Source organism: Ammospiza caudacuta, chromosome 4, assembly GCF_027887145.1.
Source record: "Ammospiza caudacuta isolate bAmmCau1 chromosome 4, bAmmCau1.pri, whole genome shotgun sequence".
NCBI classification, from domain to species: Eukaryota; Metazoa; Chordata; class Aves; order Passeriformes; family Passerellidae; genus Ammospiza; species Ammospiza caudacuta.
In genome coordinates this window covers 73,075,737-73,101,612 of record NC_080596.1, presented here as the reverse complement: position 1 = coordinate 73,101,612, position 25,876 = coordinate 73,075,737, and the positions used below count along the sequence as shown (strand labels likewise).

General features: G+C 45.8%; 1 protein-coding gene across 3 annotated transcripts in view; it reads right to left on the bottom strand.

The window, feature by feature from the left end:
• The window catches only part of SLC4A11 (solute carrier family 4 member 11), a 98,140-nt gene that overhangs the window by 58,028 nt on the left and 14,236 nt on the right, over window positions 1-25,876 (bottom strand). For all 3 annotated transcript variants that reach the window (XM_058803085.1, XM_058803083.1, XM_058803084.1), the window contains exons 2-4: window positions 22,321-22,371; window positions 11,170-11,313; window positions 1,639-1,685 (exon numbers count right to left, since the gene is read on the bottom strand). In XM_058803085.1, coding sequence (XP_058659068.1) covers window positions 1,639-1,685; window positions 11,170-11,313; window positions 22,321-22,371 — 242 coding nt within the window. The remainder of the gene's footprint in view (window positions 1-1,638; window positions 1,686-11,169; window positions 11,314-22,320; window positions 22,372-25,876) is intronic.

Genomic DNA, 25,876 nt, shown 5'->3' with positions numbered 1-25,876 from the left:
AGAGACACTTATGAGTTAGCAGTTTCCAACTATTTCTTATCAGAGGCAGATCCTGAGTTTGGGCTTAGAATTTGCACTTTTAAGTGATTAAGTTCTCAGGTTACTTTCAGTCAAGTGTGTATGACTGAGAACCTTGGCACTGGGATTAGACAAGACAAATTAGGGATAAAGACATTTTCATTCCTGAGCATAGAATTGCTTATTTTAACTTTCCATGATTCTATACTAAACAATGCTTAATTTTTTTTGGTGGTGCCTTTGTTTGGGGTGGTGTTTTCTTTGGTATTGATTTGCTTTGGGGTTTTTTGTTAACTTGGGGAAAAGGTTTCTAAAGCTATCACACATTTCCTCCCACTACTAATTCACACTTCTGAAATATCTTTTCAGGATTTGAGCTGTCTCAGAGTCCTAAAGCAAAGCAGAATTAAAAGAGCTCTCTGGGATTCCCTAAAAAGCCCCCAAAGCTTACAAGGCTGGACAAACTAAAACTTCAAATTACAACCTGCAGCAAAGCCTGAAATCCAAGATCTCAGGCACTGGCACAACTGCCCAGGGCTGTGGTGGAGTCCCCACACCTGGAGGGATTTAAAAGCTGTGTGGATGTGGCACTTGGTGACATGTCAGTGGTGGCCTTAGTGGTGCTGGGGGAATGGTTGGATTTGTGACCTTAGAGGGTTTTCCCAACCTAAATGATTCTGTGATTTACCAGGATCACTGATGCCACAAGTTCCCATGACAACAGCCACTCCTTCAGGCACAAAGTCAAGACAACTTAATGCACCAAGAGCCTCCCAACTCTAAAGGCAAAACTTCACACAGTACTAAATGCAAAATCAGAGAATTAAAGAATGGCTTGGGTTGGAAGGGACCTCAAAGATCACCCAGTGCCACCCCTGCCATGGGCAGGGACACCTTCACTACCCCAGGGTGCTCCAAGCCCTGTCCAACCTGGCCTTGGACACTGCCAGGGATCCAGGGGCAGCCACAGCTGCTCTGGGCACCCTGTGCCAGGGCCTCCCCACCCTCACAGAGAAGTTATTAAAAACCAACCCAATTCCTCCCTGAGTACTTTCTGTGCCCTTCCATAGCTGAAGGTTTGAATAACAAAACCTAGAGAGGGTTTTTTTGCACTTTCACCTTATCATTAGCGAGTTGCAGTCTCAGGAGCAAGTGTAAACTAAGTGTGGGCTCCCAATCTCCCTCCTAGCCTTGTTTCCAGGGATTTCACTCCTGCTGAACCTCCTGAAGGATGACTGAATAGCTGGAATAAAGAGGGAACCAAACCCCAGCCATGTCTGCTGGGTGTCTCTGTTTCCAGCTCCAGAGGAGCTCAGCAGCCAGGACACACTTGGATCCCTGTGGAGGCAGCTGCAGAAGAGAAAGTGATGAATTAACATGTCAAGGAATTGTCTGTGACAAAAAGCAGTGGAACAATCAGAATTACAGAGAAATTTTTCTGAGAATGAGCAGCACGGGCATTTTAGCTTTAAAGAAAGGGAGAGGAATTGAAGAGAAGAAGCATTTAAATGCCTTTTGTTTAGGCCATCGACAAGCAGCCTCTCAAGTGTGTTTCATGATCCTTTTCTGTACTTCTGGATGATGAAAAAACCAAATTGGTCACACAGCACCTCTACTTACCTTCCTTGATGTGTGCAGTAACACGCAGCCAGCACCTTCACTTTCAGCTGGAAAGAAGGAGAAAAAAACCCACATCAGAAGAGTGTTACTATCAGAGGTACCTGACAGGCAGCAGGAGCCGAGCAGGAGGCTCAGGAGGAGGTGAAGCATCACTCTCTTGGCAGGGGATGATCTCTAGAGAAAAGCAGAGATTCAGTTTTTACAACATCTCCCATTTTGGAAGCGTGAACCAAGCACGCTTGGATTGGCATTATCTGTTCACTAGGGGATTGTGTCTTGCAGCTTTTTTTGGCTGAGTTTTTGTAACTCTGATGTATTTTTACTCTTCCCTTCTCTCCCCTCCCTCTCCACCTCCCCAAAAATCCAACTCCTAATCCTTGAAGTAATCATTTAATCCAATGCATCGTTTTTTGATAGATTGAGGCTACGATTTCATGAGTCACCCTCGTTTGGAAACCCTCCTTGTCCTCGTTAAGGAGTCAACAATAACAGCCAGGCACTTCCAAGGGATTGCAGGCAGTGACTCCAAGATGAGCACATTAATGTCCTGTCAACTCACCACGCTGCCTCCATAAATCTGAGCAGAAAGCAACACAGCTCTTGGGAAAGCAAACTGCTGTTTAGGGACTAGTAAATGTCATTGAATACACAGGATGGGGGAACCCGGGAAATTCCCACTTCAAACTTCCACAAGCCAACAATAACATTTTCTTAGAGTAACTACAAAGCAATTTTTGGGTATCAGCTACAAAACAAAACAAAATCAAGCTGTATTTGCCAAAAGCCCAGTCCCTGCAGCCAAGGCAGCTTCTCTGTGGCATTATTTGTCCCTCAGGTACTTTTTGTGCAGAGAATCATGGAACAGTTTGGGATGGAAGGGATCTTAAAGACCATTGAGGTCACTTTCCACTTGACCAGGCTGCTCCGAGCCCCATCCAACATGGACTTAAACACTTCCAGCCTGGCATCCTTCTCCTTAAGTTCTCCAAAAAAAAACCCCTAAAGCCTGAGCTGCTACCAAAATGAAGCACATGAACAGCTTTAATTTGAATGAGCACAGCAGCAGCAGCAGCATGGAAAAACCCACTGAAGACCAAAACTTTTCCAGAGGCCAAGCTGTGGAAAACTACAGAGATGTAACACGGAGTTAAGTTATTCAGATGAGGGTTTTGCTTCCTTTCCAGAGCTCTGCCTCCAAATCCTAACCTGTAAGAGCTGCTGCAATCCCATGACTTGGCCACTCACCTTCAAGCCAAGCCCTGCTACTCTTCAAAAATAAGCTGAGGGCGCAACTTATGTTAAAACTCCAGAACTCCAAAAAAAACCCCAAAAAAACTATTATCTTTTGCATGCAGAAAGCTGCTTTAAACAAAATCATTGCTGATCAAACAGAAATTTGAGTTTTGCCCTCAATGGGATTCAAAGGCTCCAACTCAAAGTGGGAGCAGAGCTGTAAAAGAGGGAAAGGATTGACTTCATCTCCCCCTAAACACAATGAGGTGGTTCAGAGGCTTCAGTTACATCACCCAACTTCTCCAAATTTCACTTGGATGCTGCACATGTGATTAAAAGCATCACTTAACCAGACAAGTCTGCTGCTGCAACAGCCCCAATTATTCCTGCTTTTGCTGCGCCTTTTGGAAAACACAAGCTGTTTCATCTAAAAAGTGCAATTTATTATTAAAAAGCAAGCACCCAAATAAACCAGAAACATCAAGCATTTTCCCCAGGCTCTCACATCTGTAGTTCTCCAATGCTCACTTACCCAACTTCCAGCCTAATTACACATGCAGAAGTATGCGGGGAGATTTGGAAGCCCATAAATATTCATTGAGGAGAAAACATGTTTTGGTTTATCTGCTTTTGCAAGAAGTAGTTCTGGAGAGACAAAAAAATACCCACAATCCTGAACAATAGCAGGCACATGCTGAAGAGAGAGCTGCAGCCTGTCCTCATGGATACATGGAAATGGAACAGAAATTCTTGTTGTGCTTTTATCAGGCAGCAGCTCTTGGTTCCTCTTATCATTTTCGAGGTGTATCAATCTTTGCTGACAGCTCTCTCACGTACCCAGCTGGAGGAGCACCAAGTGCTGCTTTATCAACACAAGCAAAAACATCTCATTACATCTGTTGGAGCAGGATCTTTCAAACTTCTCAAAAAAGCTGTTCTGGGTATGGAGGAAATTTTGGAAAGCCCAGAGCTTCATTCATCATTCATCCCAACAACACACAGCTCAGATTTAATCCAGGCAAGTTCTGGGCTGGTATCTTAAATGCTCACTGGAGTGCTACAAAATCACTCAGGGATAGCAGCAAATCCACTGGAACATGACAAAGGGAAGGGAAAAATACACAGAGTTTTCTCAAGTGTTCTTCTGCCTTGTTCACAATAAATATCCATTTATTTCCTGCTGGGCATAGTGGGATCAAACCCTGCAGGAGATTGCCCATGACACATCCAAAGCTCAAGTCCAACCACCACCAGCCTGCCACTCATTTTCTCCTCCTCCACAGCACCACCCCTGCCTCCCTCCAGCCAAGGAGGGGTAAAAAGAGTCAACACCACTGGCCCTTGCACCTCCACAAAGGAGTCCTTCATGGGGATAACATGGATACAGAAAACCCTGGATTCACCCTACAAGAAACTCCCCATCAATCTCCTCAGCCAAGAGCAGTAACTTGAAAATCTCAGTAATTTGAGATTTCACACCTGAATGTCACAATGAAACTCTACGGGGAGGTCGGGACCACGTGAAATTTTCACGTCTATTTTTGTGGCGCTCCTCGCCGGACAGAGCAGGCAGCAAAAGCCTATTTTAGGCAAGCGAGCGAGCAAGGGGCATTATTGTGTGTGTGAGGGAGAGCTGCCAGGGGTGGCTGAGCTTATCTGTTGGGCTCTGCTCCAGGTCCTGCCCAGGGGAAAAGCCAAAAAGTCAGCAACGCATCCCCTGGCAGGCAGATCAAGGCGCCACGCGCATCCCGACGTTCTGGGATGCGTGCACACAGGCACGGAGCGTTACTGGGAACCCCACGAGCGACTCCCAGGGAGCTCAGCTGTGACAACTCTGAGGAATTGTCACCATCAGACCTTGTGGCACACTCTGTCTGTCCTTTTATTCTCCAAACAGGCCCCGTCCAACTTCAACACGAATGAGATTTAATGCTTGGAAGTTTATTTGTTTGGTTTCATCCCAGCTGCCCTGATAATATCCCTGAGAGCAACCCTGAGAAACAAAATCCCCTCCTTGCTTCCCCTCCACCCCCTGCTTAGGTAACAACATCTGCCATGCAAGCCTGAAAACAAACCCCTGAAAGTCAAACATCAAAGTTTAAGGTTTTTCACCTTTTGCCTTAAGAGATCTCCTTCCACCCAGGATCCCTTTCCATCCTTTTCCTCATCCAGGTCCCCAGTGCTGCCCTTAACACCTGAGAAGATCCAAAAGCCCTTGGAGCAAAGCCACCACTGGATGCCTGCAGCATCTTAAGACAGTATTTTATTTTGGGATAAAAGGAGTGGAAATTAGAGAAAAAGAGCTTTTTGGCTGGGCACATTTCTTTAGATCTACAAACACTCCCCAGTGCATCTTCACAGTAAATATATATAAGCACAGTAAAATAAATCAGAGCAGAATACTGTATTAGCACTTCCATGGTTTTCCCTGAAAAATAGCAAAGACCTGGTGTGACTGGAAGCATTTAAGATTTTGAGGGCTTATTACTTAAAAAAACTAAAAAAATCTATTTCATCTTTGCTTTTTATCAAGGGTCTGCCCAAATCTGAGACTCAGCCACTTGTGTCGAACCACACTGCGAGTAGAAAAAAACTGTTCTGCTTTTCAAATCTGCCTTAAAGATATTTAAATAAAACCCCATCACCACATGGCATGACAGGAGTTTGTCAGGAGCACTGGTGACACCTCTTACACACCGCTAGCAGTGAAGGATTGCACTAACAGGATCTCAGAGGGATTCTTTGCTTTGCTGTCCTGAACCTGGACTAATCACCCCCAGATTTGAGTAATTTTGGTTAAATATTGTTAGATAAATAACTATGCCTTCATTATCCCACATTCCCACAACAGGTGATGAGAAAAAGAGCCTGAAGTCTGCTGGGTTCATCCCACAAATCCCCAGGCCAAAGGCAGGTGGGAATAAGTAATCTGGAGCAGCAAAAACAGCAGGACAGCAGGATTCTTTGCTTTGTTGTACTGAGCTTGGACTAATCACCATTAGATTTGAGTAATTTTGGTTAAATATTGTTAGATAAATAACTGTGCCTTCATTATTCCATATTCCCACATTCCCACAAGAAGTGATGAGGAAAAGGGCCTGAAGTCTGCTCAGTTCATCCCACAAACCCCCAGGCCAAAGGCAGGTGGGAATAAGGATTCTGGAGCAGCAAAAACAGCAGGGCAGGTGAAGAACCATCCCTTACACTCCTGGGTGGGGAACTGGGAAGAGAGGGGACATCACAAAGATTGATTAGGGGCAAGGTGTCACTTGTGACACCCATGTGCAATAAAAGCCGAATATTTCATGAAAAAACCCACCTGTGGTAGATTCTATCAATCAATTTGGAGCAGGGGGAAAATGTGCATTTTTTTCCATGCACTCTAAATCCCACAGGGGGGATTTAGCTGCTCCAAAGCACCAAGGTGAAGCACGGAGAAGGGAGGGTGCTGCCTCCGTGCAGAAGCACCCGTGCTCCCCCCACACCTCCCTCAGCTTCCTAAGCAGCGCTTTGAAAACACCCTGGCCAGGAAATTCGGAGGGAGGCCGTCCCCTCCCCGGCACACAATCGCTATATCCACTTTCCATTAGAGGGTAGGAAGCCTCAGGAGCCCAACATCCCACTCTGACATCAAACTACTAAAACAGGAGTTATCAGATGGAACGCGTGGGTCAGCATTGTGCCTCGAGACATAAAAAGGACCTTGGTATTAATGTGAGGAAATGTGACTATTGTGTGCAGAGTGATACCCATTCAAGCCCAGACCACTTGTCTCTGGACCTTACTCTCCCTGGAATATCCTTGGCGCCAGCATCCAGCTTTTCTCCTCGTCCCCTTGAAGGAAAAAAAAGTCATCGGGGCAGGGGCTGGGCCAGGATTTGGATGCTGTGTTTTGTGGCGGCGGGCGTGCACGTGTGTGCCTCAGGAGCACAGGAAACTGTTGATTCTCTGTATCTAGGAATGATCAGTCTGAGCAGGGTGGAACAGCCTTTAATTTCTCCTGAAGCGTAATTGGTGTTCCGCTGCTTCCCCCCCACACCCTGGCAGAGCCACATCCTGCTTTCCAATTGGCTTCTCACTGCCGGCAGGAGTTTGGCTTGTGCTCCCCAAAACTCTCTAAAATCTCCAGTCTGAGCATCAGCTGCAAGTGGGATAAGTAAGGCAGCTACAGCTCCACAAATCCTGGAGAAATTGTGCCTAAATTTAAGGATATACTGTGCAAAACCTCCTGCAATGTGGGTAAGGAGAGGCTGAGTTTCAGAGCCTCAAACTACAAAAACAACACCCAAAGAACAGTTTTAAAAGCCCAAAGTGCAAGAACAAGAGCCAAATGATTGTTTTAAAACCTAAAACTGAACAAAACTCAAAACTGAAAAACATCATCTAGGAATGATCAGTCTGAGCAGGGTGGAACAGCCTTTAATTTCTCCTGAAGCGTAATTGGTGTTCTGCTGCTTCGCCCCCACACCCTGGCAGAGCCACATCCTGCTTTCCAATTGGCTTCTCACTGCCGGCAGGAGTTTGGCTTGTGCTCCCCAAAACTCTCTAAAATCTCCAGTCTGAGCATCAGCTGCAAGTGGGATAAGTAAGGCAGCTACAGCTCCACAAATCCTGGAGAAATTGTGGAGGAAATATTGTGCAAAACCTCCTGCAATGTGGGTAAGGAGAGGTTGAATTGTTTCAGAGCCTCAAACTACAAAAACAGCATCCAAAGAACTGTTTTAAAAGCCCAAAGTACAAGAACAAGATTCAAATGATTGTTTTAAAACCTGAAACTGAAAGAAAAACTCAAGATTCAAATGATGAAAATACATGCCTGGCTGATTTAAGGGAGCTGCCAAGGAGATAAGAACGCTGTGACTGATGGCAAGGATGTGCCCCCACATATTCCCAAGACTCACTTGCATGACCTGTCCATTAAATTTAAGGCCCAGCCTAAACCAAACTGCTGTATTTATTTGCTTGTATTTAATTCCAGGTGTGCTGCAGATAAAGCTTTCCTGGACAAAAGCCTGGAGTGCCAGGACAATGAGGAAATGTTTCCCACTGACAGAGAGGACATTTAGATTAGACTTGAAAAATAAATTATTTTACAATGAGGGTGGTGAGGCCCAATTGCCCAGAGATCTGCCCCTGGATCCCTGGAAGTGTTCAAGGCCAGGTTGGATGGGGTTTGGAGCAAACTGGTGTAGTGGAAAACATTCCTGCTTACTGCAGGGGTGTTGGACTAGATGACCTTTAAAGGTCACTTCCCACCCAAACAATTCTGTGATTTTACTTGCAAACATTTATTGTGACTTCAGAAAAAGCCTCAGCCTAAAAACCACCCTGATCTTCCCCCAAAAATGCAGATCCCAGGTCCAAAAGCCTCCAGCTTCAGATAAACACCCACCTTCCTCTTAGAGCTATGAATATTTGCTAAAAACAAATGTTACCACCAAAATCCAAGTTACAAGGATGAAAAGCAGAAAAGAATTTAAAAAAAAACTTCCATCAGTTAACACAAGGAAGCACTGGAACACCCAGGAGAAATGACCCAAATGTTACCACTGAGCAGCATTTTAGTCCTCAGGCATCTGCACTGCTTTGGGCTCAGTACTCCCTGCAAAGGCAGCCAGTATTAATTAAAAATAACACAGGCCATACCTTGAACCCCAGATTTCTTCAAGCCATCCTGTTTTACACACACCTGTGCACAAAGCCCAGTATTTTATGTCAGTGGTCATTTGTTGGAGTTTTATTGGTCGTGCTGGGTTTTGTTGGCTCAAAGCTTAATCCCACACAGTGATCTTTTTAAAAACAGAATTGCAGTGGAGAGCATCCAATTATGCTCATGGAGAGCTGCACACACATCACACAGAGAGGAACAGCTCAACAGGACGATGCAGAGCTGTCACTGCATCTGTAATTCCACCTTCACTGCCTGCCAGCACCTGCATCCCAGGGTTCCAATTCATCCCCTGCCTAAATGTGAATTTTGGATCTTTTTAGCCCTTTATTAAGGTGGGCAGCAAACTCACAGCAGCTGACCCAAAAAAATCTCCAGCAGGAGAGAGTTTGGGTACCACATTCAGCCAAGAGAGCACATTTTGACTCAAACATTTCACCCAGCTTGGAGAACACAGGAAAATTAGATGAGGATGCAAAGATTCCATTCCCATACTTGGTTTTCCTCTGTGTTTTCAGAGCAACAGAGGATTTTGTAGGATCCTGGTGCACCAGCTCCCCAGGGGTAGGAAATTAGGTGTTTGGGGCCTCTGGCGTTGCTTGGAGAAACCCCACTTTTATTCCTCCCTTCTTTCCAGCTTTGACAAACCATGCAAAGGTTCAGTTCCAGCTTTGTTCTAGGAAATCAAAACCTGAGTATAAAAACAAACCTCCCAAAGAGTGGCAGTGATGGAAGGGAATTTCTGTGCAGGGAACAATTCACTCCCAGACACACCTTGGCTCTGGCATAATTAAACCTCAGTTTGGGAACTGGGTATCAGTTTCAGAAGTTCAGGGTGTTTTTCTTGAAGGATTTTAAGGGGCTCATCTCAGCCACCCTCAGCCACCCCTCCAGGAGGATCAGCTGTGCCCTGGGCAGCCGCAGACTGATTTGATGTGTGTAAAATCCAGCCTGGAAGAAACTCCAGTAAAACCATCTCTGTAAAGGAACTGATAGCCCAGATGACTCCTACCCCTGGACTCTGATGAATTCTCTGCATAACAGTGAAAAAGTCGGATTTTGGCTACCTGGATCACTTTGATGTTGTAAAAGGGGGAAAAAATCTAGTTTTTCACATATCCCCTTATTGAAAGTTTGGGGTTTTGCTCTGTCTGAAACTCATTTTAAAAATCTCCAGCCTTCCATTTGAAACAGGACCCCAACACACCAGAAATCCATTTTTCCTTAAAAATTCTGATCATCTCAGCTGAAAAAAAAAAAAAAAAAAAAGGATACAACTAATATCACCAGCACAAACAGCAATGCTTCAGGGAAATAAGGCAGCCTTTTTTGTCCTGTTTTGAATGGAAGGGAAAACAAAAAAAGCCCAGAAGGACACACAAGGAAAGTGAACTTCTTCAGATGCAGAAGAATCCACAGCACTTGCATTCCTCATCCCCTAACAATGCACCCCACGGCATTGAGTCCTGACTTGTCATAGCAGAGCACAGCTCCCTTAAATCTTTCAATTAAGATGGCATTTGTAAAATTGCAGGCTTGGAAATTGCTGGATATTATTCCTAAGTTCAAGTCACTGCTCAGAGTCAAAAAGCAGACTCCGGGACAGTCAAAGAGGAGTCCAGGCTGTGCCTAGTGTGCATCACCATTCCCAGTAACTGCTCACTGCAGATCAACTGGGATTTGCATGTAACTCAAAAATAACTTTTAACAAACTTAAAGGACTCTCTGACACTGTGACACCAAGAATAAGCCAGAGCCTGTGCATTTAACCTCTAAAATAGCCCACACAGGCAGGCTGCAGCTGCTGGGACAAGTCCAGGCTGCTCTGTATCCCAGAGCTGTGTTTTCCCAGGTATATCCCACAAAATCCAAATTTCACAAATTGGATGGGAAAGGACCTTAAAGGTAACCCAGTTCCACTCCCCATCAGTGGGCAGGGACAACTTCCACCAGACCAGGTTGCTCCAAGCCCCATCCAACCTGGCCTTGAACACTTCCAGGGAATAAAGAAGGTTAAGTTTTGTCTAATTCAGAACGACTTATCTTACTAAAACTGAAAACATTTTCTAGAAAAATAAAACGGTTGCTACAGCTAAGAAAGATTGTCACAGCTACCAGCCACAAAAAAAAACAAAACCTCTTTAGCTGTATGACTTGATTTTTATTTTCTCCTAAAACCTCTGTTTCTCAGACCTGGCTTGGCACTATGTGGGATCTCAGTTTAGATCTGTATTCCCTTCCTCTTCCAGCTTTACTTTTCAAAGGATTCACTAAGTATCAGCGCTGGATTTTATGGGAAATTAAGCCAACGGGATTTTGTGCAAAAGAAAAAAGTTAAAAATTGCATATGAAATAAAACAAAATGATGACAGAAGTTTTTTGGTGAATAGCTTGGCTATTCTCCTTCCTCATCATTTATCAGTACTGAGGATATTAAAACACTGTGCCAGAAGCAAAGGTTCAAGGATGGGTTGGACAGGGCCTGGAGCAACCTGGCCTAGCAGAAGCTGTCCCTACCCTTAAAGAAATCACATTTAAGATCCCTTCCAACCCAATCTACTGTGATCCCATGAAATCCCACCAGCAGGACCAAACCCCCTTTGCCACCCCTATTTTTTGGGGCCACTCACCGGTGGCGCTGGGAGTGCCCTCGAGGTTGACGTTGACGAAGAAGCGGATGCTGTCCGCGGACACGATGGTGGAGTTGACGCCATCGAAGAGCTCCTCGTTCACCACTTCCTCCTTCGCATCGTCCGTGTCGCACTTGAGGTACCCTGACAATGAGAGGGGGGTGTCATAAGAGGGCAGGCTCTCAGGGCGTGTTGCTGTTGTTGTTGGCAGTGAGGAGGTGTCTGTGGTGTCTGAGTCTGAGTCCAGGCTTGAGGGGCTCTCGGCCATCGCCGGGGCCTTGTGAGGCGCCGCTCTGAGGCCCTGCGAGGCCCGCGGTGTTCAAGGAATGGCACCCAGCATGTTTTGGGGTGGCCTCAGAGGCTTCTTCCTCATGCCAACAGTGTGGGCAGCAAGACTCAGCCACAACACCTTGCTCCCCTTCAGGTAAAAGCCACCACAGGATGAAAATGCTGCATAAAAACACCACCAAAAGTAAGAGTTGTGCCCCAGCCCACCCCGAACTCAACATCTCAACCGAGCCAAGGCCGCGCCGCTGCTTTGGGACACGGCAATTTGAAACTACAGGTGGAAAAATGGAAAAAAAGTAAAAGAAGTTTCCAAGGAGATACCTGATATGGACCGAGAGACCCATAGTTCCCCAACGGGCAGAGGAGCAGGTCACTGGGGGTGGCAGCACTGAGAATGCGAGACAAGTTTCTTAATTACACCAGACAACTCCTTAGCCTTTTGCAAGGCTTTAATTAGAGTTTAACCCAGCCTCATCCAACAGCAAAGTGGTCCCTGCAACATCTCATTAGGGAGCAGCTGGAGGACTCTTGTAGCACACTCATGTATCATGTTTAATTAGGAGAATTAGGGACATTATAGAATGTCGATTTTTACATTACCAGGATTATTCAGCAGCTTCTCCTCATCTTCTAACAAGTCTTTTATGCCTAATTTGAAGCAGGAGGGAGATATTTCATTAGCTGGCTCTAGGCACTACAGTGAAATGAAAAGGGGGAGCTTCAAGGCAGAGGCTTGAATGGAAACTAAAATATTGATGGCTTTTTTTAAAGCCTTGTATAAGCAAATGTGGAGGCAGCAGCTGAAAGCAGCACATGCTGCCTCTGAGGGATCGAGCCAACAGTTCTCCACCACAAAACACAAACCCAGAGGAGTGAGGCCACAAACAGGAACTCAGTAACACAGGACAGGGGCTGCAGCATTTCCTGCCACGAGCTGATGGAGCTCAGCATCCCCCCAGAGGGCTCAGAGGGTGCAAAGGGCCTGCAGGAGCTTCAAGCCTCCAGATGACTCCTAAACTACTTATCAAAGGTGTGGGATACTTGATAAAGCCCCTCAGATTAACCCCCCTCCTGACCTCTGCCTCCTACACCTTAGAGCCTGACAGGAATTAATGTGAATAAGCCCTGAAGTGCTCTGAAGGCTTCAAAAAGCATCCAAGGTGCTGCTGTCCCCATCCAGCAAAGCAGACTGAGGATATCACCCTCTGCTGCTGGCAGAGCTTGGGGTGTTTGCAGCCCTGCACGATGGAAACTTGTCCAGACAGAAAAAAAGTGAAGTGAGGAAAGTACAGGAAACACCTGAACACTGAGGGCACCACCAGCTATGGAATCTCTGCTGGCAGATGTGGCAGGGATGGACAACAGCCAGCCAAGGTGCCCGCTGCCATCAGAAGTATTGCAAAGTCCCTCACAAGCATCTCAATCGCAAACTAAGTCCCAAAGTTGGGGTTTGGTTCCTCCAAAATGCATGATGGACACCATAATCTCTCCTCAAAGCTGAGCACCCACAGTGCTGACATTCCCCTCAGTGCCAGGAGAGTTTGGGCAGCCCTGCAAAGGAAAAAAAAAACAGCCTGGGGAAGGCTCTTTCCACCTCAACCACATCCAGAGGAGAAAAAAATCAGCCTGGGGAAGGCTTTTTCCACCTCAACCACATCCAGGATTTCAGCCTCAGGGAAGTTCTGAGCTTCATCTCCAACCTTCCCACTCACTGGGTCACATAAGGATGGTTTGAGCACCCAGCTCTGAGAACATGGCTGAGCTTTTCCTCCCTGTCCTAAAGGAACGAGATGGGTAAATAGGGAAAAGCCAAGCAGGGAAAATTATTTATTCCCCTCCCCAGCCACTGAAAGTGGTTTGATAAGAGGGTGGCAGTGGTGGAAACCAGAGAGGGCTGGAGACAGGACAGAAGCAGCCCAGGAGCTGGAAGAAGGGCAAGGGTGGAGTAGGATCAGAGGGTTGGGCAGAGGTCAGCCAGGACTCTGGCAAGGGAAGCATCCTCTGTTCCTCCCTCTTTAGGGGAGGAAAGAGCAGAACAAAAGGCAGCTGAGCCTCGTGTCCCTTGGGCAAGGCAGGGACAAAACACTCGGCCTGCAAATAATCCCCAACCTGGGCTGGACAGGAACTGCACTCCCAGACAGGTGTCTGCTCTGTCACTGAAGCACCTCCAGGCTCAGATCACTCCTGTTTGGAATCCTTCAGCCCATTTCATCTGCCAGGAGCTTGAAACCATGAGCAATTCACGCCTGTAAAATGCAGGGTGACCTCGAGGTGACCACAGGCTCTGTGGTGGCAGATGCACCTTCCCTGTGAGCTGCAGCCCTGCCTCCAGCCCTGGCAGCTGCTTCCCCCTCATTCCCTGATGCTCACTGAGTGCCACCCCCGCTGCTTGAAGGGCAGCAGATGCCACAAGCGACAGCAGAAGCTGTTCAGCTCCTCTGGAAGTCTGATGGTTGTTTTGCAGAAGTTCAGAGCAGGATCTGATGTGGCTGTTGCAGAATTTGTGCAAATGCCAACTAAGTTTCCATATGGATGTCCCAGAAACACTTCACAGACTCTGTCAGGAGCAGTTGCTTCAGAGACAGAGGGCAGAGTTAAACACCTTTTCATTGGCATCAGATTTCCTGGGGGAGAGTTTAAGACCTTCAAATTGATGCTCCCCCCATCTTTATCACTGCAAGTTGGCACCTTCAGATGAAGGCAGCGTTTGCTGAAGTGCCACGAGCTGTGTTGACAGGGCCAGTCAGAGCCCTGAGCACAGAAAGTGTCACTCCAGCCCAAAATATGGTTGGAAAGAGGAGAGAAAGGAGAGAGAAAGGGAGAGAGAAGAGAAGAGAAGAGAAGAGAAGAGAAGAGAAGAGAAGAGAAGAGAAGAGAAGAGAAGAGAAGAGAAGAGAAGAGAAGAAAAGAAAAGAAAAGAAAAGAAAAGAAAAGAAAAGAAAAGAAAAGAAAAGAAAAGAAAAGAAAAGAAAAGAAAAGAAAAGAAAAGAAAGAAAAGAAAAGAAAAGAAAAATAAGAGAGAGAGAAGAGAGAGAGAAGAGAGAGAGAAGAGAGAGAAAGGAGAGTGAGAAAAGAGAGAGAAAAGAGAGAAAAAGAGAGAGAAGAGAAAAGAGAGAGAAAAGAGAGAGGAGAGAGAAGAGAAAGAGAAGAGAGAAAAGAGAGAGAAAAGAGAGAGAGAAGAGAGAAAAGAGAGAGGAGAGAGAGAGAAAAGAGAGAGAGAGGAAAGAGAGAAAAGAAGGAGAGAAAAGAGGTTTGGCTGAGGAGGAGCTGGAACACAGTTAAAGCTGGCCCAGACCAGTGCAGCCCTCCTGCACCATGAAGAACACACTGTGGTCAGGATAATCCCCCTCAGACCACCCTGCAGGACTCATCTCATGGCAAAGAAATGGAAAAACATGAGAAGTGCATGAGACCAAGGAGAACAAGCAGCATCCTTCAGTGCTGCAGGAACAAAACCCCCGCCTCACCCTCAGAAGCAGCAGATGCTTTCACCTTAAATCTTCCTTTGCCTTAAGGGCTTCCCTCAGCCCATACTATGCAACAGGAAAATAAACCAGAATAAGTAGAAAATAAACTCAATTTTATGCAGGTGCTGGGAAGAAAAAAAGAAGAATAATTAGGAATTCTCTGGTGATTTCCCTGCAAAGCATCAGCCCTTCCTCTGTAGTTAATCCCAGACCTGCTGTGTTCTGATATCCCAATATCCACCCAAGATCAGGCTGGATGGGGCTTGGAGCAACCTGGTCTGATGGAAGCTGCTCCTGCCCATGGCAAGAGGGTGATGGATGATCTTTAAGGTTCCTTCCAACCCAAACCATTCCAGGATTCCATGATTCCATTCCCAGCCTTCTCTCCTTACTCTCCTCACATTCTCAGCTCCATCTCCCAGCTCCTGCTGCTCTCAGCCCTCTCACAGCTCTGACAAGGTGCCTGCCCTGCAGCTATTTTGCTTTGGAGCTGAGTTTTAGTGCTCAGGGCTCTGTAGGGAGCAGCAGTGACTGCAGCTGCTGCCATCAGAGGTGGCACTGAGTGTCCCACTGCTGCTCTGGTGGCACCTGGCAGCTGCACCTGGGCCAATAAAATCAGCTCAGCAGGAAGCTCAGCCTCAGCCACGTCAGATAAATTCCCTGGAAAAGCTGAAGTGGAAGCAGCACTCCCAGCCCAAGGGCTGCAGGCTTCTCCAGGAGAGCCAAAAACCTTAATCAAGCTCAATTTCCTGGGAGAAAAAGCAGCTTTATTACTAAAAACATCCTCTCACACCCCAGGTGATGGGAATTATTCCAGCCACAACGCCTGCACAACCTCTCAGGTGACAAAGCCACTTGTGGAGCTCTAACCAACATCTGCAGGCACAAGCCACTAACTCACAGCAGTTTTCTGGAAGCAACTGATTTTTACCCTCAATTTCCAAGGCAATCTTTTCACCAAGCCTGGAAAACTGTTCTCATCTACAGCAGTGCTTATTCCCTCTGTCAAATCCAAGCCCAGGCTTCCAGAATCATGGAATTGCATCTCCTCCTCTTCACCTCTCCAAAAAACTCTCCTCAGAAAGCCAGGAACCTCAAACTACATTTAAAGAGGCTTTTTGAGCTCTGATTGGCAATCCAACGCTATCAGCTTGTCACCTTAAAAGCAATTTCAGATTCCTCAAGGAAGTTTTTAGGCACAGAAGGCAGCAAATTGTTTTGGAAGAGCTTGAAAACCATTTTTGCATCCATTTTCTCAGAGGAATTACAGGTCAAGTACAGAGGGTCAAAGGAATCAATGATAATAATGTACATTCAATAATTTTTAAAGGTAAAGGAGCATCAGATGGGACATGGGCACTACCCTAAAATCCAGCCTGGTTCTTTTCAGCATCCCAGTTCCTGGTTGTAACAGAGTATTAAGGAACTCAAGAGAGATTTAAGCCTAAAAACTCACTTGGTAATGCTGGTATTGAGTTAAAAGAAGTCATCTTCACCTAATTTTTCTCCTCGTGGATTTTTAACTTGCTCTAGCCAGGAACAGACACTGATTTTCAAGAAAGGAATGAAGTTTTAATTAACCTGAGCTCTCAAAGGGTTTGTTTCACTCCCTGCAGGCTCCAATTCACTGCACCATTTGGAAAACACCCAAATCCCAAACTTTGGGTGCAAAAGGAAACTCAATTAATAATGGAGCATCCACCTCCAAAGTGACCTTTCCACTCTGCACAGAAAACACAGATTCCTGGTGCCTCCATAGGTTAGGTAACCTTCCAGTCAGGTAACTCAGGCAGGGAGAGAGCAGCTGGAGGATTCTGGAGAGATCTGGAAGAACTTTGTGCAAGTGTTATCAGTTTTCCAATCTCCAGAACATTCCAGAAAAAAAAAGGTTTAAACATCACCCTACTTCCACATGAACCACAGCAAGTTTGTAGGCACATCTCACAGCCTGATTCCAGCAAAATCACCCACTTAACAAAATAATTCTCTTTTTTTCCAGACAAAATGAGAGCAATTACATTGCTATAACGACATTTTTTTAGGTAAATACACACCTAAATTTTACACATCCCTGCTGAGGTTGAACTGCAAAGTTTGGGCTTTGTTTTGCATGACAAAAGTCATAAAAATCCTCTTCTTTCCTAACAAATTATTGCATTTCACAGACAAGAACAACTGCAAGGCTGCAGCCAGCCAGCCAGCAGCACCCAAAGCTGTCTCCCACCCTGCTAAAACTGTGAGGCACAATGATTAAATAAATCTGGATGCCTGCTAGGATTTTAAGCTTTTTCTCTGGTTCACATCTGAGAGAGTCCCTGGCAAGGCTCACAGGAGATTTATTTACCCCTGGCAGCCACAGGGACCAACTGGGGGGGCTGGGGGTGTCCCCAGACCTCATGGCTGGACTGCTGAGGGTTTGCTGCAGAAAATTCATCAGCCAGGAGGACCCAGAGCTTATCCTGAATAACTTGGTTAGAAAAACTCTTTTATTGAGATTCACAGAGAAGTTGTGGTTGCCTCATCCCTGCAAGTGTCTGGACAGAGCTTGGAGCACCCTGGTCAAGTGGAAGGTAACTCTGCCCATGGGAAGGATGGAAGAGGTGCTCCCAACTCAATAAATCACTTTAGATTTTAACCAAATAATTCGGGTTGGCACAGGCAGATCTTCAGATCATGTAAATAGGATTTACATGAGGTGTCCCCCAATGCCAGACCTTCCACAGGTACCTTAACAGTGTTGGGTGAAGCTTTTTGCCTCTCTATAAAATACAGATTTTCTACAGCAATGACCACCTGCTAGGATGATGTCAATCCATTACCTAAGGTCAAGAGCACAGATTAAACCACAACCTCCTCTTGCAAAAGCAAAAAAAAAAAAAAAAAAAAAAAAAATCCAAAGCAGAGGTAGAAAGTGCAGAGCAGGTGAGTCAGCAAGAGCAGAGCTCTCCCACATCCCTGCACCACTGGCTGACCACAACCTCAGCTGCATCTTCCCAACCCTACTCCAGCCTTTTGTCATGAAGAGCCAGATGAAAACATCAAGCTTCCCCTGCCACTTCAGTGATAATTTATAACAGAGCTCCAAGAACTGATCTGTTGCTGCTGCTGCTGCAAAAAAAAAACAAAAACAAAAACAAAAAAACCCTCCAAAACAAAACAAAAACAAAAAAACCCCCAAAACAAAACAAACAACACCCAGGCACTTTTGAATTAATTCCAGTATTGTATTTTGCAGCCAGATTTCTAGGAAATGTTGTGAATAATCCAAGTAATTCAGTGGAGTGTTGTGGGGGTTTTTTGTTTTGTTTTTACAGAACACAGGAGCATGTGGAGTTTCAGTGCTGCAGCAGAACCCTCAGAAATCAGGGATGTTCCTGTTCCTTTTGGTATTTTATTAAAGGTTTTTCTCCTGATGATTCCAGAAATAAAAATGTACAAGAGACCTGTGAGCCATCTCCTGGTGCTCTCCCACAGGTAGCAGTTCATCTCCTGCTGCCAAACTGGGCATCTCATGGGAAAAAACCCATTGTGAAAGGATTTGTTTCAAAAAAACATTTAAATTAATCTCCTACTTAAGCAAACAATTCCAAGATAGATAAAGTCAAATATATTTTAAAAATAAAAAAAAGAAGAAAAAAGAAAGAAAACTCCCCCAGAACACATACCAAGCTGAACTGCAAACTGAAAAACAAAAACAAGCAGATAAAATATATCCAAACATCCCAAGCCAGTCTGGGGCCTTGGGGCCCTTCAACACAACTGTGATTTATTGTGCCAGCAAAACCAATTAATAAGTCAGAGGAGACCAAGCAGTGAGGGATTTGCTCTGGAAGACCAGAAAAAAAAAAAAAAATATGCTGCAGGATCTGTTGAGCCAGCTTTAAAACAATGCAACAATTCAGATATCCCCAGCACTGCACTGGGATTCCATCCCTCAGATTTTACAAGAAGAACCAGAAAACTTCTGGGTTTGTGTCTTATCAGGGAAAGTTTTTGGCTCAGTTAAAAACCTCATCATAATTTGGGGAGAATTTAATCACTTGCAGGTAATTCCAGTGCTTTTAGAGCTCCACTTCCACAAGGAGGGTGCAGGATGCTCACAAGAGACAATGAGGGGCTTGATGAGTTAATTCTGAGCCCTGATTGCTGAGCTGCATTTTATCAGGACTCCAATTATCCCCAGGTTTGGATTGGGGCTCCACAATCATCTCATTACTCACTTACACTCACCAGAAAGAAAACTCATTTGTCAAAAGAACCTTACAGAAGATTTAAGTGGCTTTAACACGCAAGGAGGGGGACACCAATTACCACCAGGCCCTGCCAGGTTTGTTTGTGCAAGAGGCTTCTTCCAGATATCAAAAAAATGAATAAAAATATGGATTTTCATTAGCAAGATGGCACAGGACAACTGTTAAAACTGACAGCACACATGGGCTGAAAACAGACCATGGCCATCAGATGTTATCAAATCTGCTGCCACCACCCTCAATCAGAAATGTCCAACTGGGTAGGCATAAATTTATTTCCTTTTTTTCCTCTTAATTTTGCCTGTACAAACAAACTCTTCACCAGATTTTTTTTCCCAGCTACATTGTAAGTATTTACCTTTTGTAAGTATTTACCTCATGCAAGGCACTAAAAGCCACAAAAGTGGCTTTCAAGTTCTTCCAGAAATAAGGGAAAACTTGAACTCAAAGCTGATTTCCTTGATGAACTTTCCAGACTTTTAGCTAGTTAGGTTGGGAGATGGTTGGGACCATAACAACCTCTGAATTTCCCAAACAGTCACATATTAATTCACTAGAAAATGCTTTCAGGGCTTTCCCCAGCTCCTCAGTAATTACCAGAGCTGCAAATTACTAAAAACTTGAAGTTTTTATGGATGTAAACATCCAGGACGTTCTTCAGTGCTGAAGCCAAGATCATGCTCACTACAGTCCTTTCAACTGAAAATGAGTTTTCAACTTTTAAATTTTAACATTGCTGAGAACACAAGAAAGGTAAAGAAAAGTTAGCTGGCAAAAGACAGACACAGGCTCCGAAGAGAGCCTCAGATATGCTCAGAAACAAAAACATCCTAATTACTAAGAATACAGAAAACCATATGTATATGCAAGATCCCAGGAGGAGATAAGGAAAAAAGCTCCACTCTACACAGAGCAAGAATATCAAAAGATGTTGCCCTGCTGAGAAAAGGGAGGAAAGTCCAAAAAACAGAATTTAAGAGGTTTCTTTTTTTTCTTTCTAGGGGGACTGGGGATTTTTATTGCTTCAGAGGTGGGGCAAGAACATCTCCTGCCTGGCAGATCCCCACAAGCTCGGTGATTTCATAGCTCCATTTCAAAACAAGCTGTTTTGAAACCCTGTGAAAAGGTAACATCTTTATCTGTGGTTTCCTGCAGCCCTGATGACGTTTTGGGGTGAAGACTTTGAGAATCTGAGGGCACAGAGCTCCTGCAGAGAGATCACCAAAGCAGCACAGCGGGGTGGGAGCGCTCACACCAGCACACACTCTGGGATGTGCTGTCCATCCACCCCAAGGCCTCGGCGCAATCAAGCAGCAGAAGGTGACTCATCACTCCACAGCAGCTGAACTCTTCCAAAAGGTCACTTTGTAATGAGGAGTAAGAGTGACAGCAGCTCTGAGAGTGAAATAACCAAGAAATCCAGTGTATTTCCAATCACAACACAACAAGGGCCGAGGAGGAACCTCCCCTCCTTCCCCAAACCACACAAGCACAACAGGAAAGCACCACAGAGCTCCTCAAAGCCCTCAGAGGCAGCTCCAAGGTGCTGTCTCCTTAAGACAAAGGAGGAAGATGAGTAATACCACAAATCCAGGCTAGAAATGCCCATTGCCATGGCACCAAGTCGACAAAAGAAGAAGCCGCTCTCAGAAGATGCCACAAGAAGAAAAAAAACATTCAGAGATCTGCTTTTGGGGTTTTTTGTTGTTTGTGGGGATAGTTTGAAGAAGGCAAGACTGAGTCCTGGAAGGGGACATGTAGAGGCACCTAAGATGTCAGGACAGACAGCTGGGCTCTGGCAGAAGGGTTTGGGGAAGAAGTAGGGCCTTGTACTGCCAAAATCAGCAGTGTATCCCCCCAAACCCTTTCACTGCTCTCAGGCAGATGCTGGGGGCTCAGTCACCTCCCCAGGTCCCAACCTAGGACACCCTCTCACATTCCCAGTCCTCAGGAAAGCACCAACCACGAGCCCACAAGTGAGGTGGGAAGAAGGGAAGGAGCAGGGCTACCCCAACCTCACGTCCCACATGCCCTCAGAAAACCTCCCTGAGTTCAAGCATGATTTTCTGCCCTTCTGCAACTCAACCCAGCCTCCAGAGAACACCTCTGGCTAGAGATGAGAGGACTGGCTTCCAGTTTTGTCCTTTGACTCCCCAAAATTTGTTCTTTGTATGAGAAAGGGAGAGCCAGTGCCAAAGGAAGTGCCGTCACCAGTGGTGCTGGATCAGCTGACATCTGGCAGATATTCAACTTCCCCTTCCAGATGTCAACCTAAGGCTTGGCCCACCCTGGAACAAGAAAGATGAGCCTTGTGACAGCTACAAGCATCTAAGGGCCTAAATAACCAGAGAATTTTAGTCTTTTTTCTCACCATTTGGAAGTCCTGAGTATTTCCAGCACTTTCAAGGGCAGGAAGCCCCAAGCCCTCAGGGACTACTTCCTGAAGAGGCTGGAACTCTCCAGAAGATCTTTCCCTAATACCCTAAATACATGCTGTTTTGGGGGAAACACAGAGCAGGAGGTTGGAACAAGATTATCTTTAAGGTCTTTTCCAACCAAAATTATTCCATCATTCTACTTCTCCAAAATCAGCAGAGAAGATGGGACTTCAATACCTCCAAGATCTCAGTCATCTTTGACACAGATGATCCAAGTTGAGGCAGATGATCCAAGTTTTCAAATGCCACCATTTCATCTTGCTTCAAAGAAAATAAAAAAATTTCCTTGCAGTTAAAGATCTGTCTGCCAGAGCCATCCAAGTTTTGCTTGATGCTCATTGGCAGGATGTCTCCAAAGGGATCCAACACCCACGCATGATCCCCACTCCAGAAAAAGACAAGCAGATACACCTGCCAGGCTGTATGACAGGAAAACATCACAAAAGAACTTGAAAAACAAGGAGCCACCCAGAACAGTCACCGATGACAATGAGTTGATTATTTACTGCCTATCTCAAACATCTACAGGATTTAAAAACACGGAGCCTGCTCACAGTACTGGATTACACAAGCACCACACCAGACTGTTTTCACATCACACTTCAGCTGAATGGATTCTCTATCACCCATGGCAGGTTTGCAGCTACCCCTGCAGTGCAGCTCTCCCTCCAATAAGGTGTGTGTGCAAAAAAGTCAAATAATACTTGCCACTCTCTTCAAAGAAGTATCCATTCCTTGACATCGCTGCTGGTGGAGACTCTGGAGAAGACAGAAAAAAGTGAAACATGAGAATCATCAAGATGCTGAATGTCTTCACTTTACAGCACAAAGCCAATGACAAAATACTGCAGGCATCAGATTTTCCTGAGTGTGGTAAATGTAACTTTTTGCTTATTGATATTATAGTATTTACCAGAAATTTCCTTTACAGCCACAGGCAGTACTTGGAAAAAAGTGTCAGACAACCTGGGCTGGGACCACAAAAGAGCAAGGCTAAAGATCAGGATGACTCTGATCATCTCAGGGATTTACCAAACCTGAACAAGTACGTCAGCAAAAACACAAACTAAACATCTGAAATGTTTTTATAAAAATACTAGCCACAATTAAGCCCAGGTAGTACCTTGTGCTCAGACAAAATAACCAGTTTAATTTACAAAAAACAACTCAATTTTATGAAAATGGGAATTCACTTTCCATCCTGCTGCTCCTGATCATTAGGATATCCCCCAAACAGTGCTTGGCACTTGAAGATAAGCCCCAGAACCCTCCAGCCTTCCTTGGCCCACTTCCTGAGCTGAGGTCCTGCAGGCAACACCATCTGCACCAACAGGGTCTGGTGAGGAAGCCACAAATGGGAAATGATGCTGAGCAAGAGCAAATCCACCAACACAGCAGCAGCAGGGATGGATCCCCAGCATTTATTAGGAACAGGAGTTTTGCTACTGAGTCAGTTCTGCAATTCACTGCTGGCAAAGCAGCCACTGAACATCTATTGGTGTGATAACAGAGCACAGCAGCACCTGCTCTCAGGTGTGACCAAAGCCTGCTGCCCAAACCCAGCCTGGCTGCTCTGAAGGCTGACAAAATGTGACAGCTCAGCCTGTGTGGGCAGCAGCGCCCCTGGACAGGTGCATGGCTCATTTTACATCAATAACAGAGCCCTTGATTTCAAGCCCTGAGCAAGAATCACCCAAGCAGCCCCTTGGAAACGTGGGACTCGATGCTGCCTCTTCACACATTTCTTCCCAGCCAAAATGCAATCAGAAAGAGGAATAGGTTTGCTGTGTCTCTCCCCAGCTCATCAGGCTAATCAAACATTACCTACGCAAGCCTGCGATGAATTTGGGCCAACAAGGAAAGAGGTTTTGCCTGCCTTATTGTTCTACAGATTAGGCTTCCTGCTCTTCCTTTGAGGTATGACACTGTTTCCCAAAGACCCTTTCTCTGCCCCATCACTTCTGGCTCCCAGGTTGCAGGCTCTTTATTCCCTTGTACAGTGTGCCACGTTTTCAGGGCTCACAATTGCTGCTGGTCCCCCGGGAGCCCTTGTGCACATGACGGATGTAAAGCCACTTGTCACTGACGGCAGCACCTCCCAGCCCTGTCACTTGTCACCACTCAGACCTTCCAGCGCCCACAGGTTCCTGAAGGGATACCCTGATGGCCATGGGAAAAAAAAAAATAAATAGCCAGCACATAAACCAGAGGGCAATTCCAGTGTCTGGTCCAAAGGAGAAACACAATGTTCCAAAGTTCATCCCAGAACAATGGGCTGGAGGAACAAACGGCACCGAACTGTGGCCAAGGGGCACCCATTACACGAGTCAATTGTTTCCCTCCACCTGGAAGGGAAGGAGAAGATCCATCCAGACTGATTAGCATGTTAATGATCAAAGGAAAGTTTTTAAAGACTCTTTTATTGTGCAATGATTGCATTTACGTATTTCAGGGAAACAAACAAAATACGCCTCGGCGGCGGCGGCGGGCGGATTACCCAAGGAACCCACATTCCCAGCAGGATGGTTTATCCATTTCTCACTCCTCTTATGGCTTCTGAGGGAGCCTGAAGCAACATGTTCATCCTTCACTGGGCAAAATGAGACCCTCTGCTTTTCCTTTAACTGAACACAGCTATTTCTGTGGGTTGATGCTGTCTAATGATCAGGAATTGGTTGGTTTCTTCCTCAGAAATTCCTTCCAGCTGCAGCATCCCAAAGATTGGCATCACACCTTTATGGGAGACTGGTTTGGTCCCTGCTTGGAGCAGGCATGAAAAGGGCAAGGCTGGGGTGTTACAGCAGGCAGTGCCATTTCATTAGGTGCCACTGGTTCCTCTGAGTCACTAATGAACCACAGTCCCCCCGGCAACATGCTCAGGTAATTATGGTGGAGGTGCTGTTTTTTTCAGATGAGTCATAAAACAGAGGTCTTAACCTTGTAATTAAAGATGCAATGGCACGTTTGGGGAAAGAAAAAAAAAAAAAAAAAGATAAAAAGTCAGGCGTTCACCCTACTATGTCCTGGCAAAAACCCAGCCCTGGTAATTTGTCTTCTCCCAACATAATGCTGTCCCACAGCACCAACCCAATTCAGACTTCCAAACAGCCTTGTTGGCGCCTTTGGAAAAGCTCTTCCATCCCCCACGGAAGGGGCACATTAACATCAGGAACCTGTGCCTGGCGTGCCCAGGAGGTAAAAGGTGATGGGTGTTTATACAAGCCCAGACACAGGCAGGGAGCCACGGGAGCAGCTGAAAGGTCAGGGATTAGCACAAGTGGAGGTGGGAAAGGTAAATTGGGGGCTACAGCATCTGTACCTCTGATGCACTACAGAATTCAACATTCACCTGACTTTTTCATACAAAAGTTTGGGTTGGAAGGGATTTCTAAAGGCTTATTCCACCTTCCCTGCCATGGGAAGGGATATCTGTAACTAGATCAGGCTGCTCAGCACACCTGATCTTGAACATTTCCTGGGATGGGGCATCCACCAAATCTCTGGGCAACCTGCAAAAAATTTATTCTTTATGCCTAATCTAAACCAAACCTCTTTTCATTTATAACCATCACCCCTTGTCTTAACCCAAGAAGCTTTTCTAAAAAGTCTATCCCCACCTTTCCTAAAGGCCCTCTTTAAGCAGTAAAATGTCACAGTAAGTTTACCCTAGAATCTTCTGTCCCAGCTTTGGATAAATTAGGAGGAAATGTCTTAAAATGCGTCCTCTAATACAGGACATCTCTTTTCCAGTTTGAACAACCCCAAGTTCTGAACTGAGCAGAACAAACCAGACAGATCTCAGGGACAGCCCAATTAATCTCCTTACACGCCAGTCCCTTTCTCCCCTTATTCCCCCATCAGCATTCCTTATGCTGAGAGATGCTACCTAAGGACAAGGCCAGCTGGCTCCTGCTGAAGTGCAGGCTGAGGAGCAGACAGAAAGACAAACACATCAGCAGCTCCACCTGCTCCCCTCTCCTGGCGCTTACAGGATTTCACATCCAAGGTCTCGGCTCCTCGGCCGCGTTTTGCTGCGCTGGGTTTGGGCTGTGCAGAGCTGACAGCAAGGCTGAGCCTGCTCTGCTCCAGCAGCCACTGCCTGACACACACACCAACCTTGTATTTCCTCTCCCCACCTCACCTCCACTCCTGAAATTAAAAAGAGTTCAAGCAAGGGCCAGTTATGAAACACCGCAGTGATCGATGCAATTGCTGGGCTTAGGGAAGCCTGGGCAGGAGTACAAGTCTCCAAATTCATTAGGTA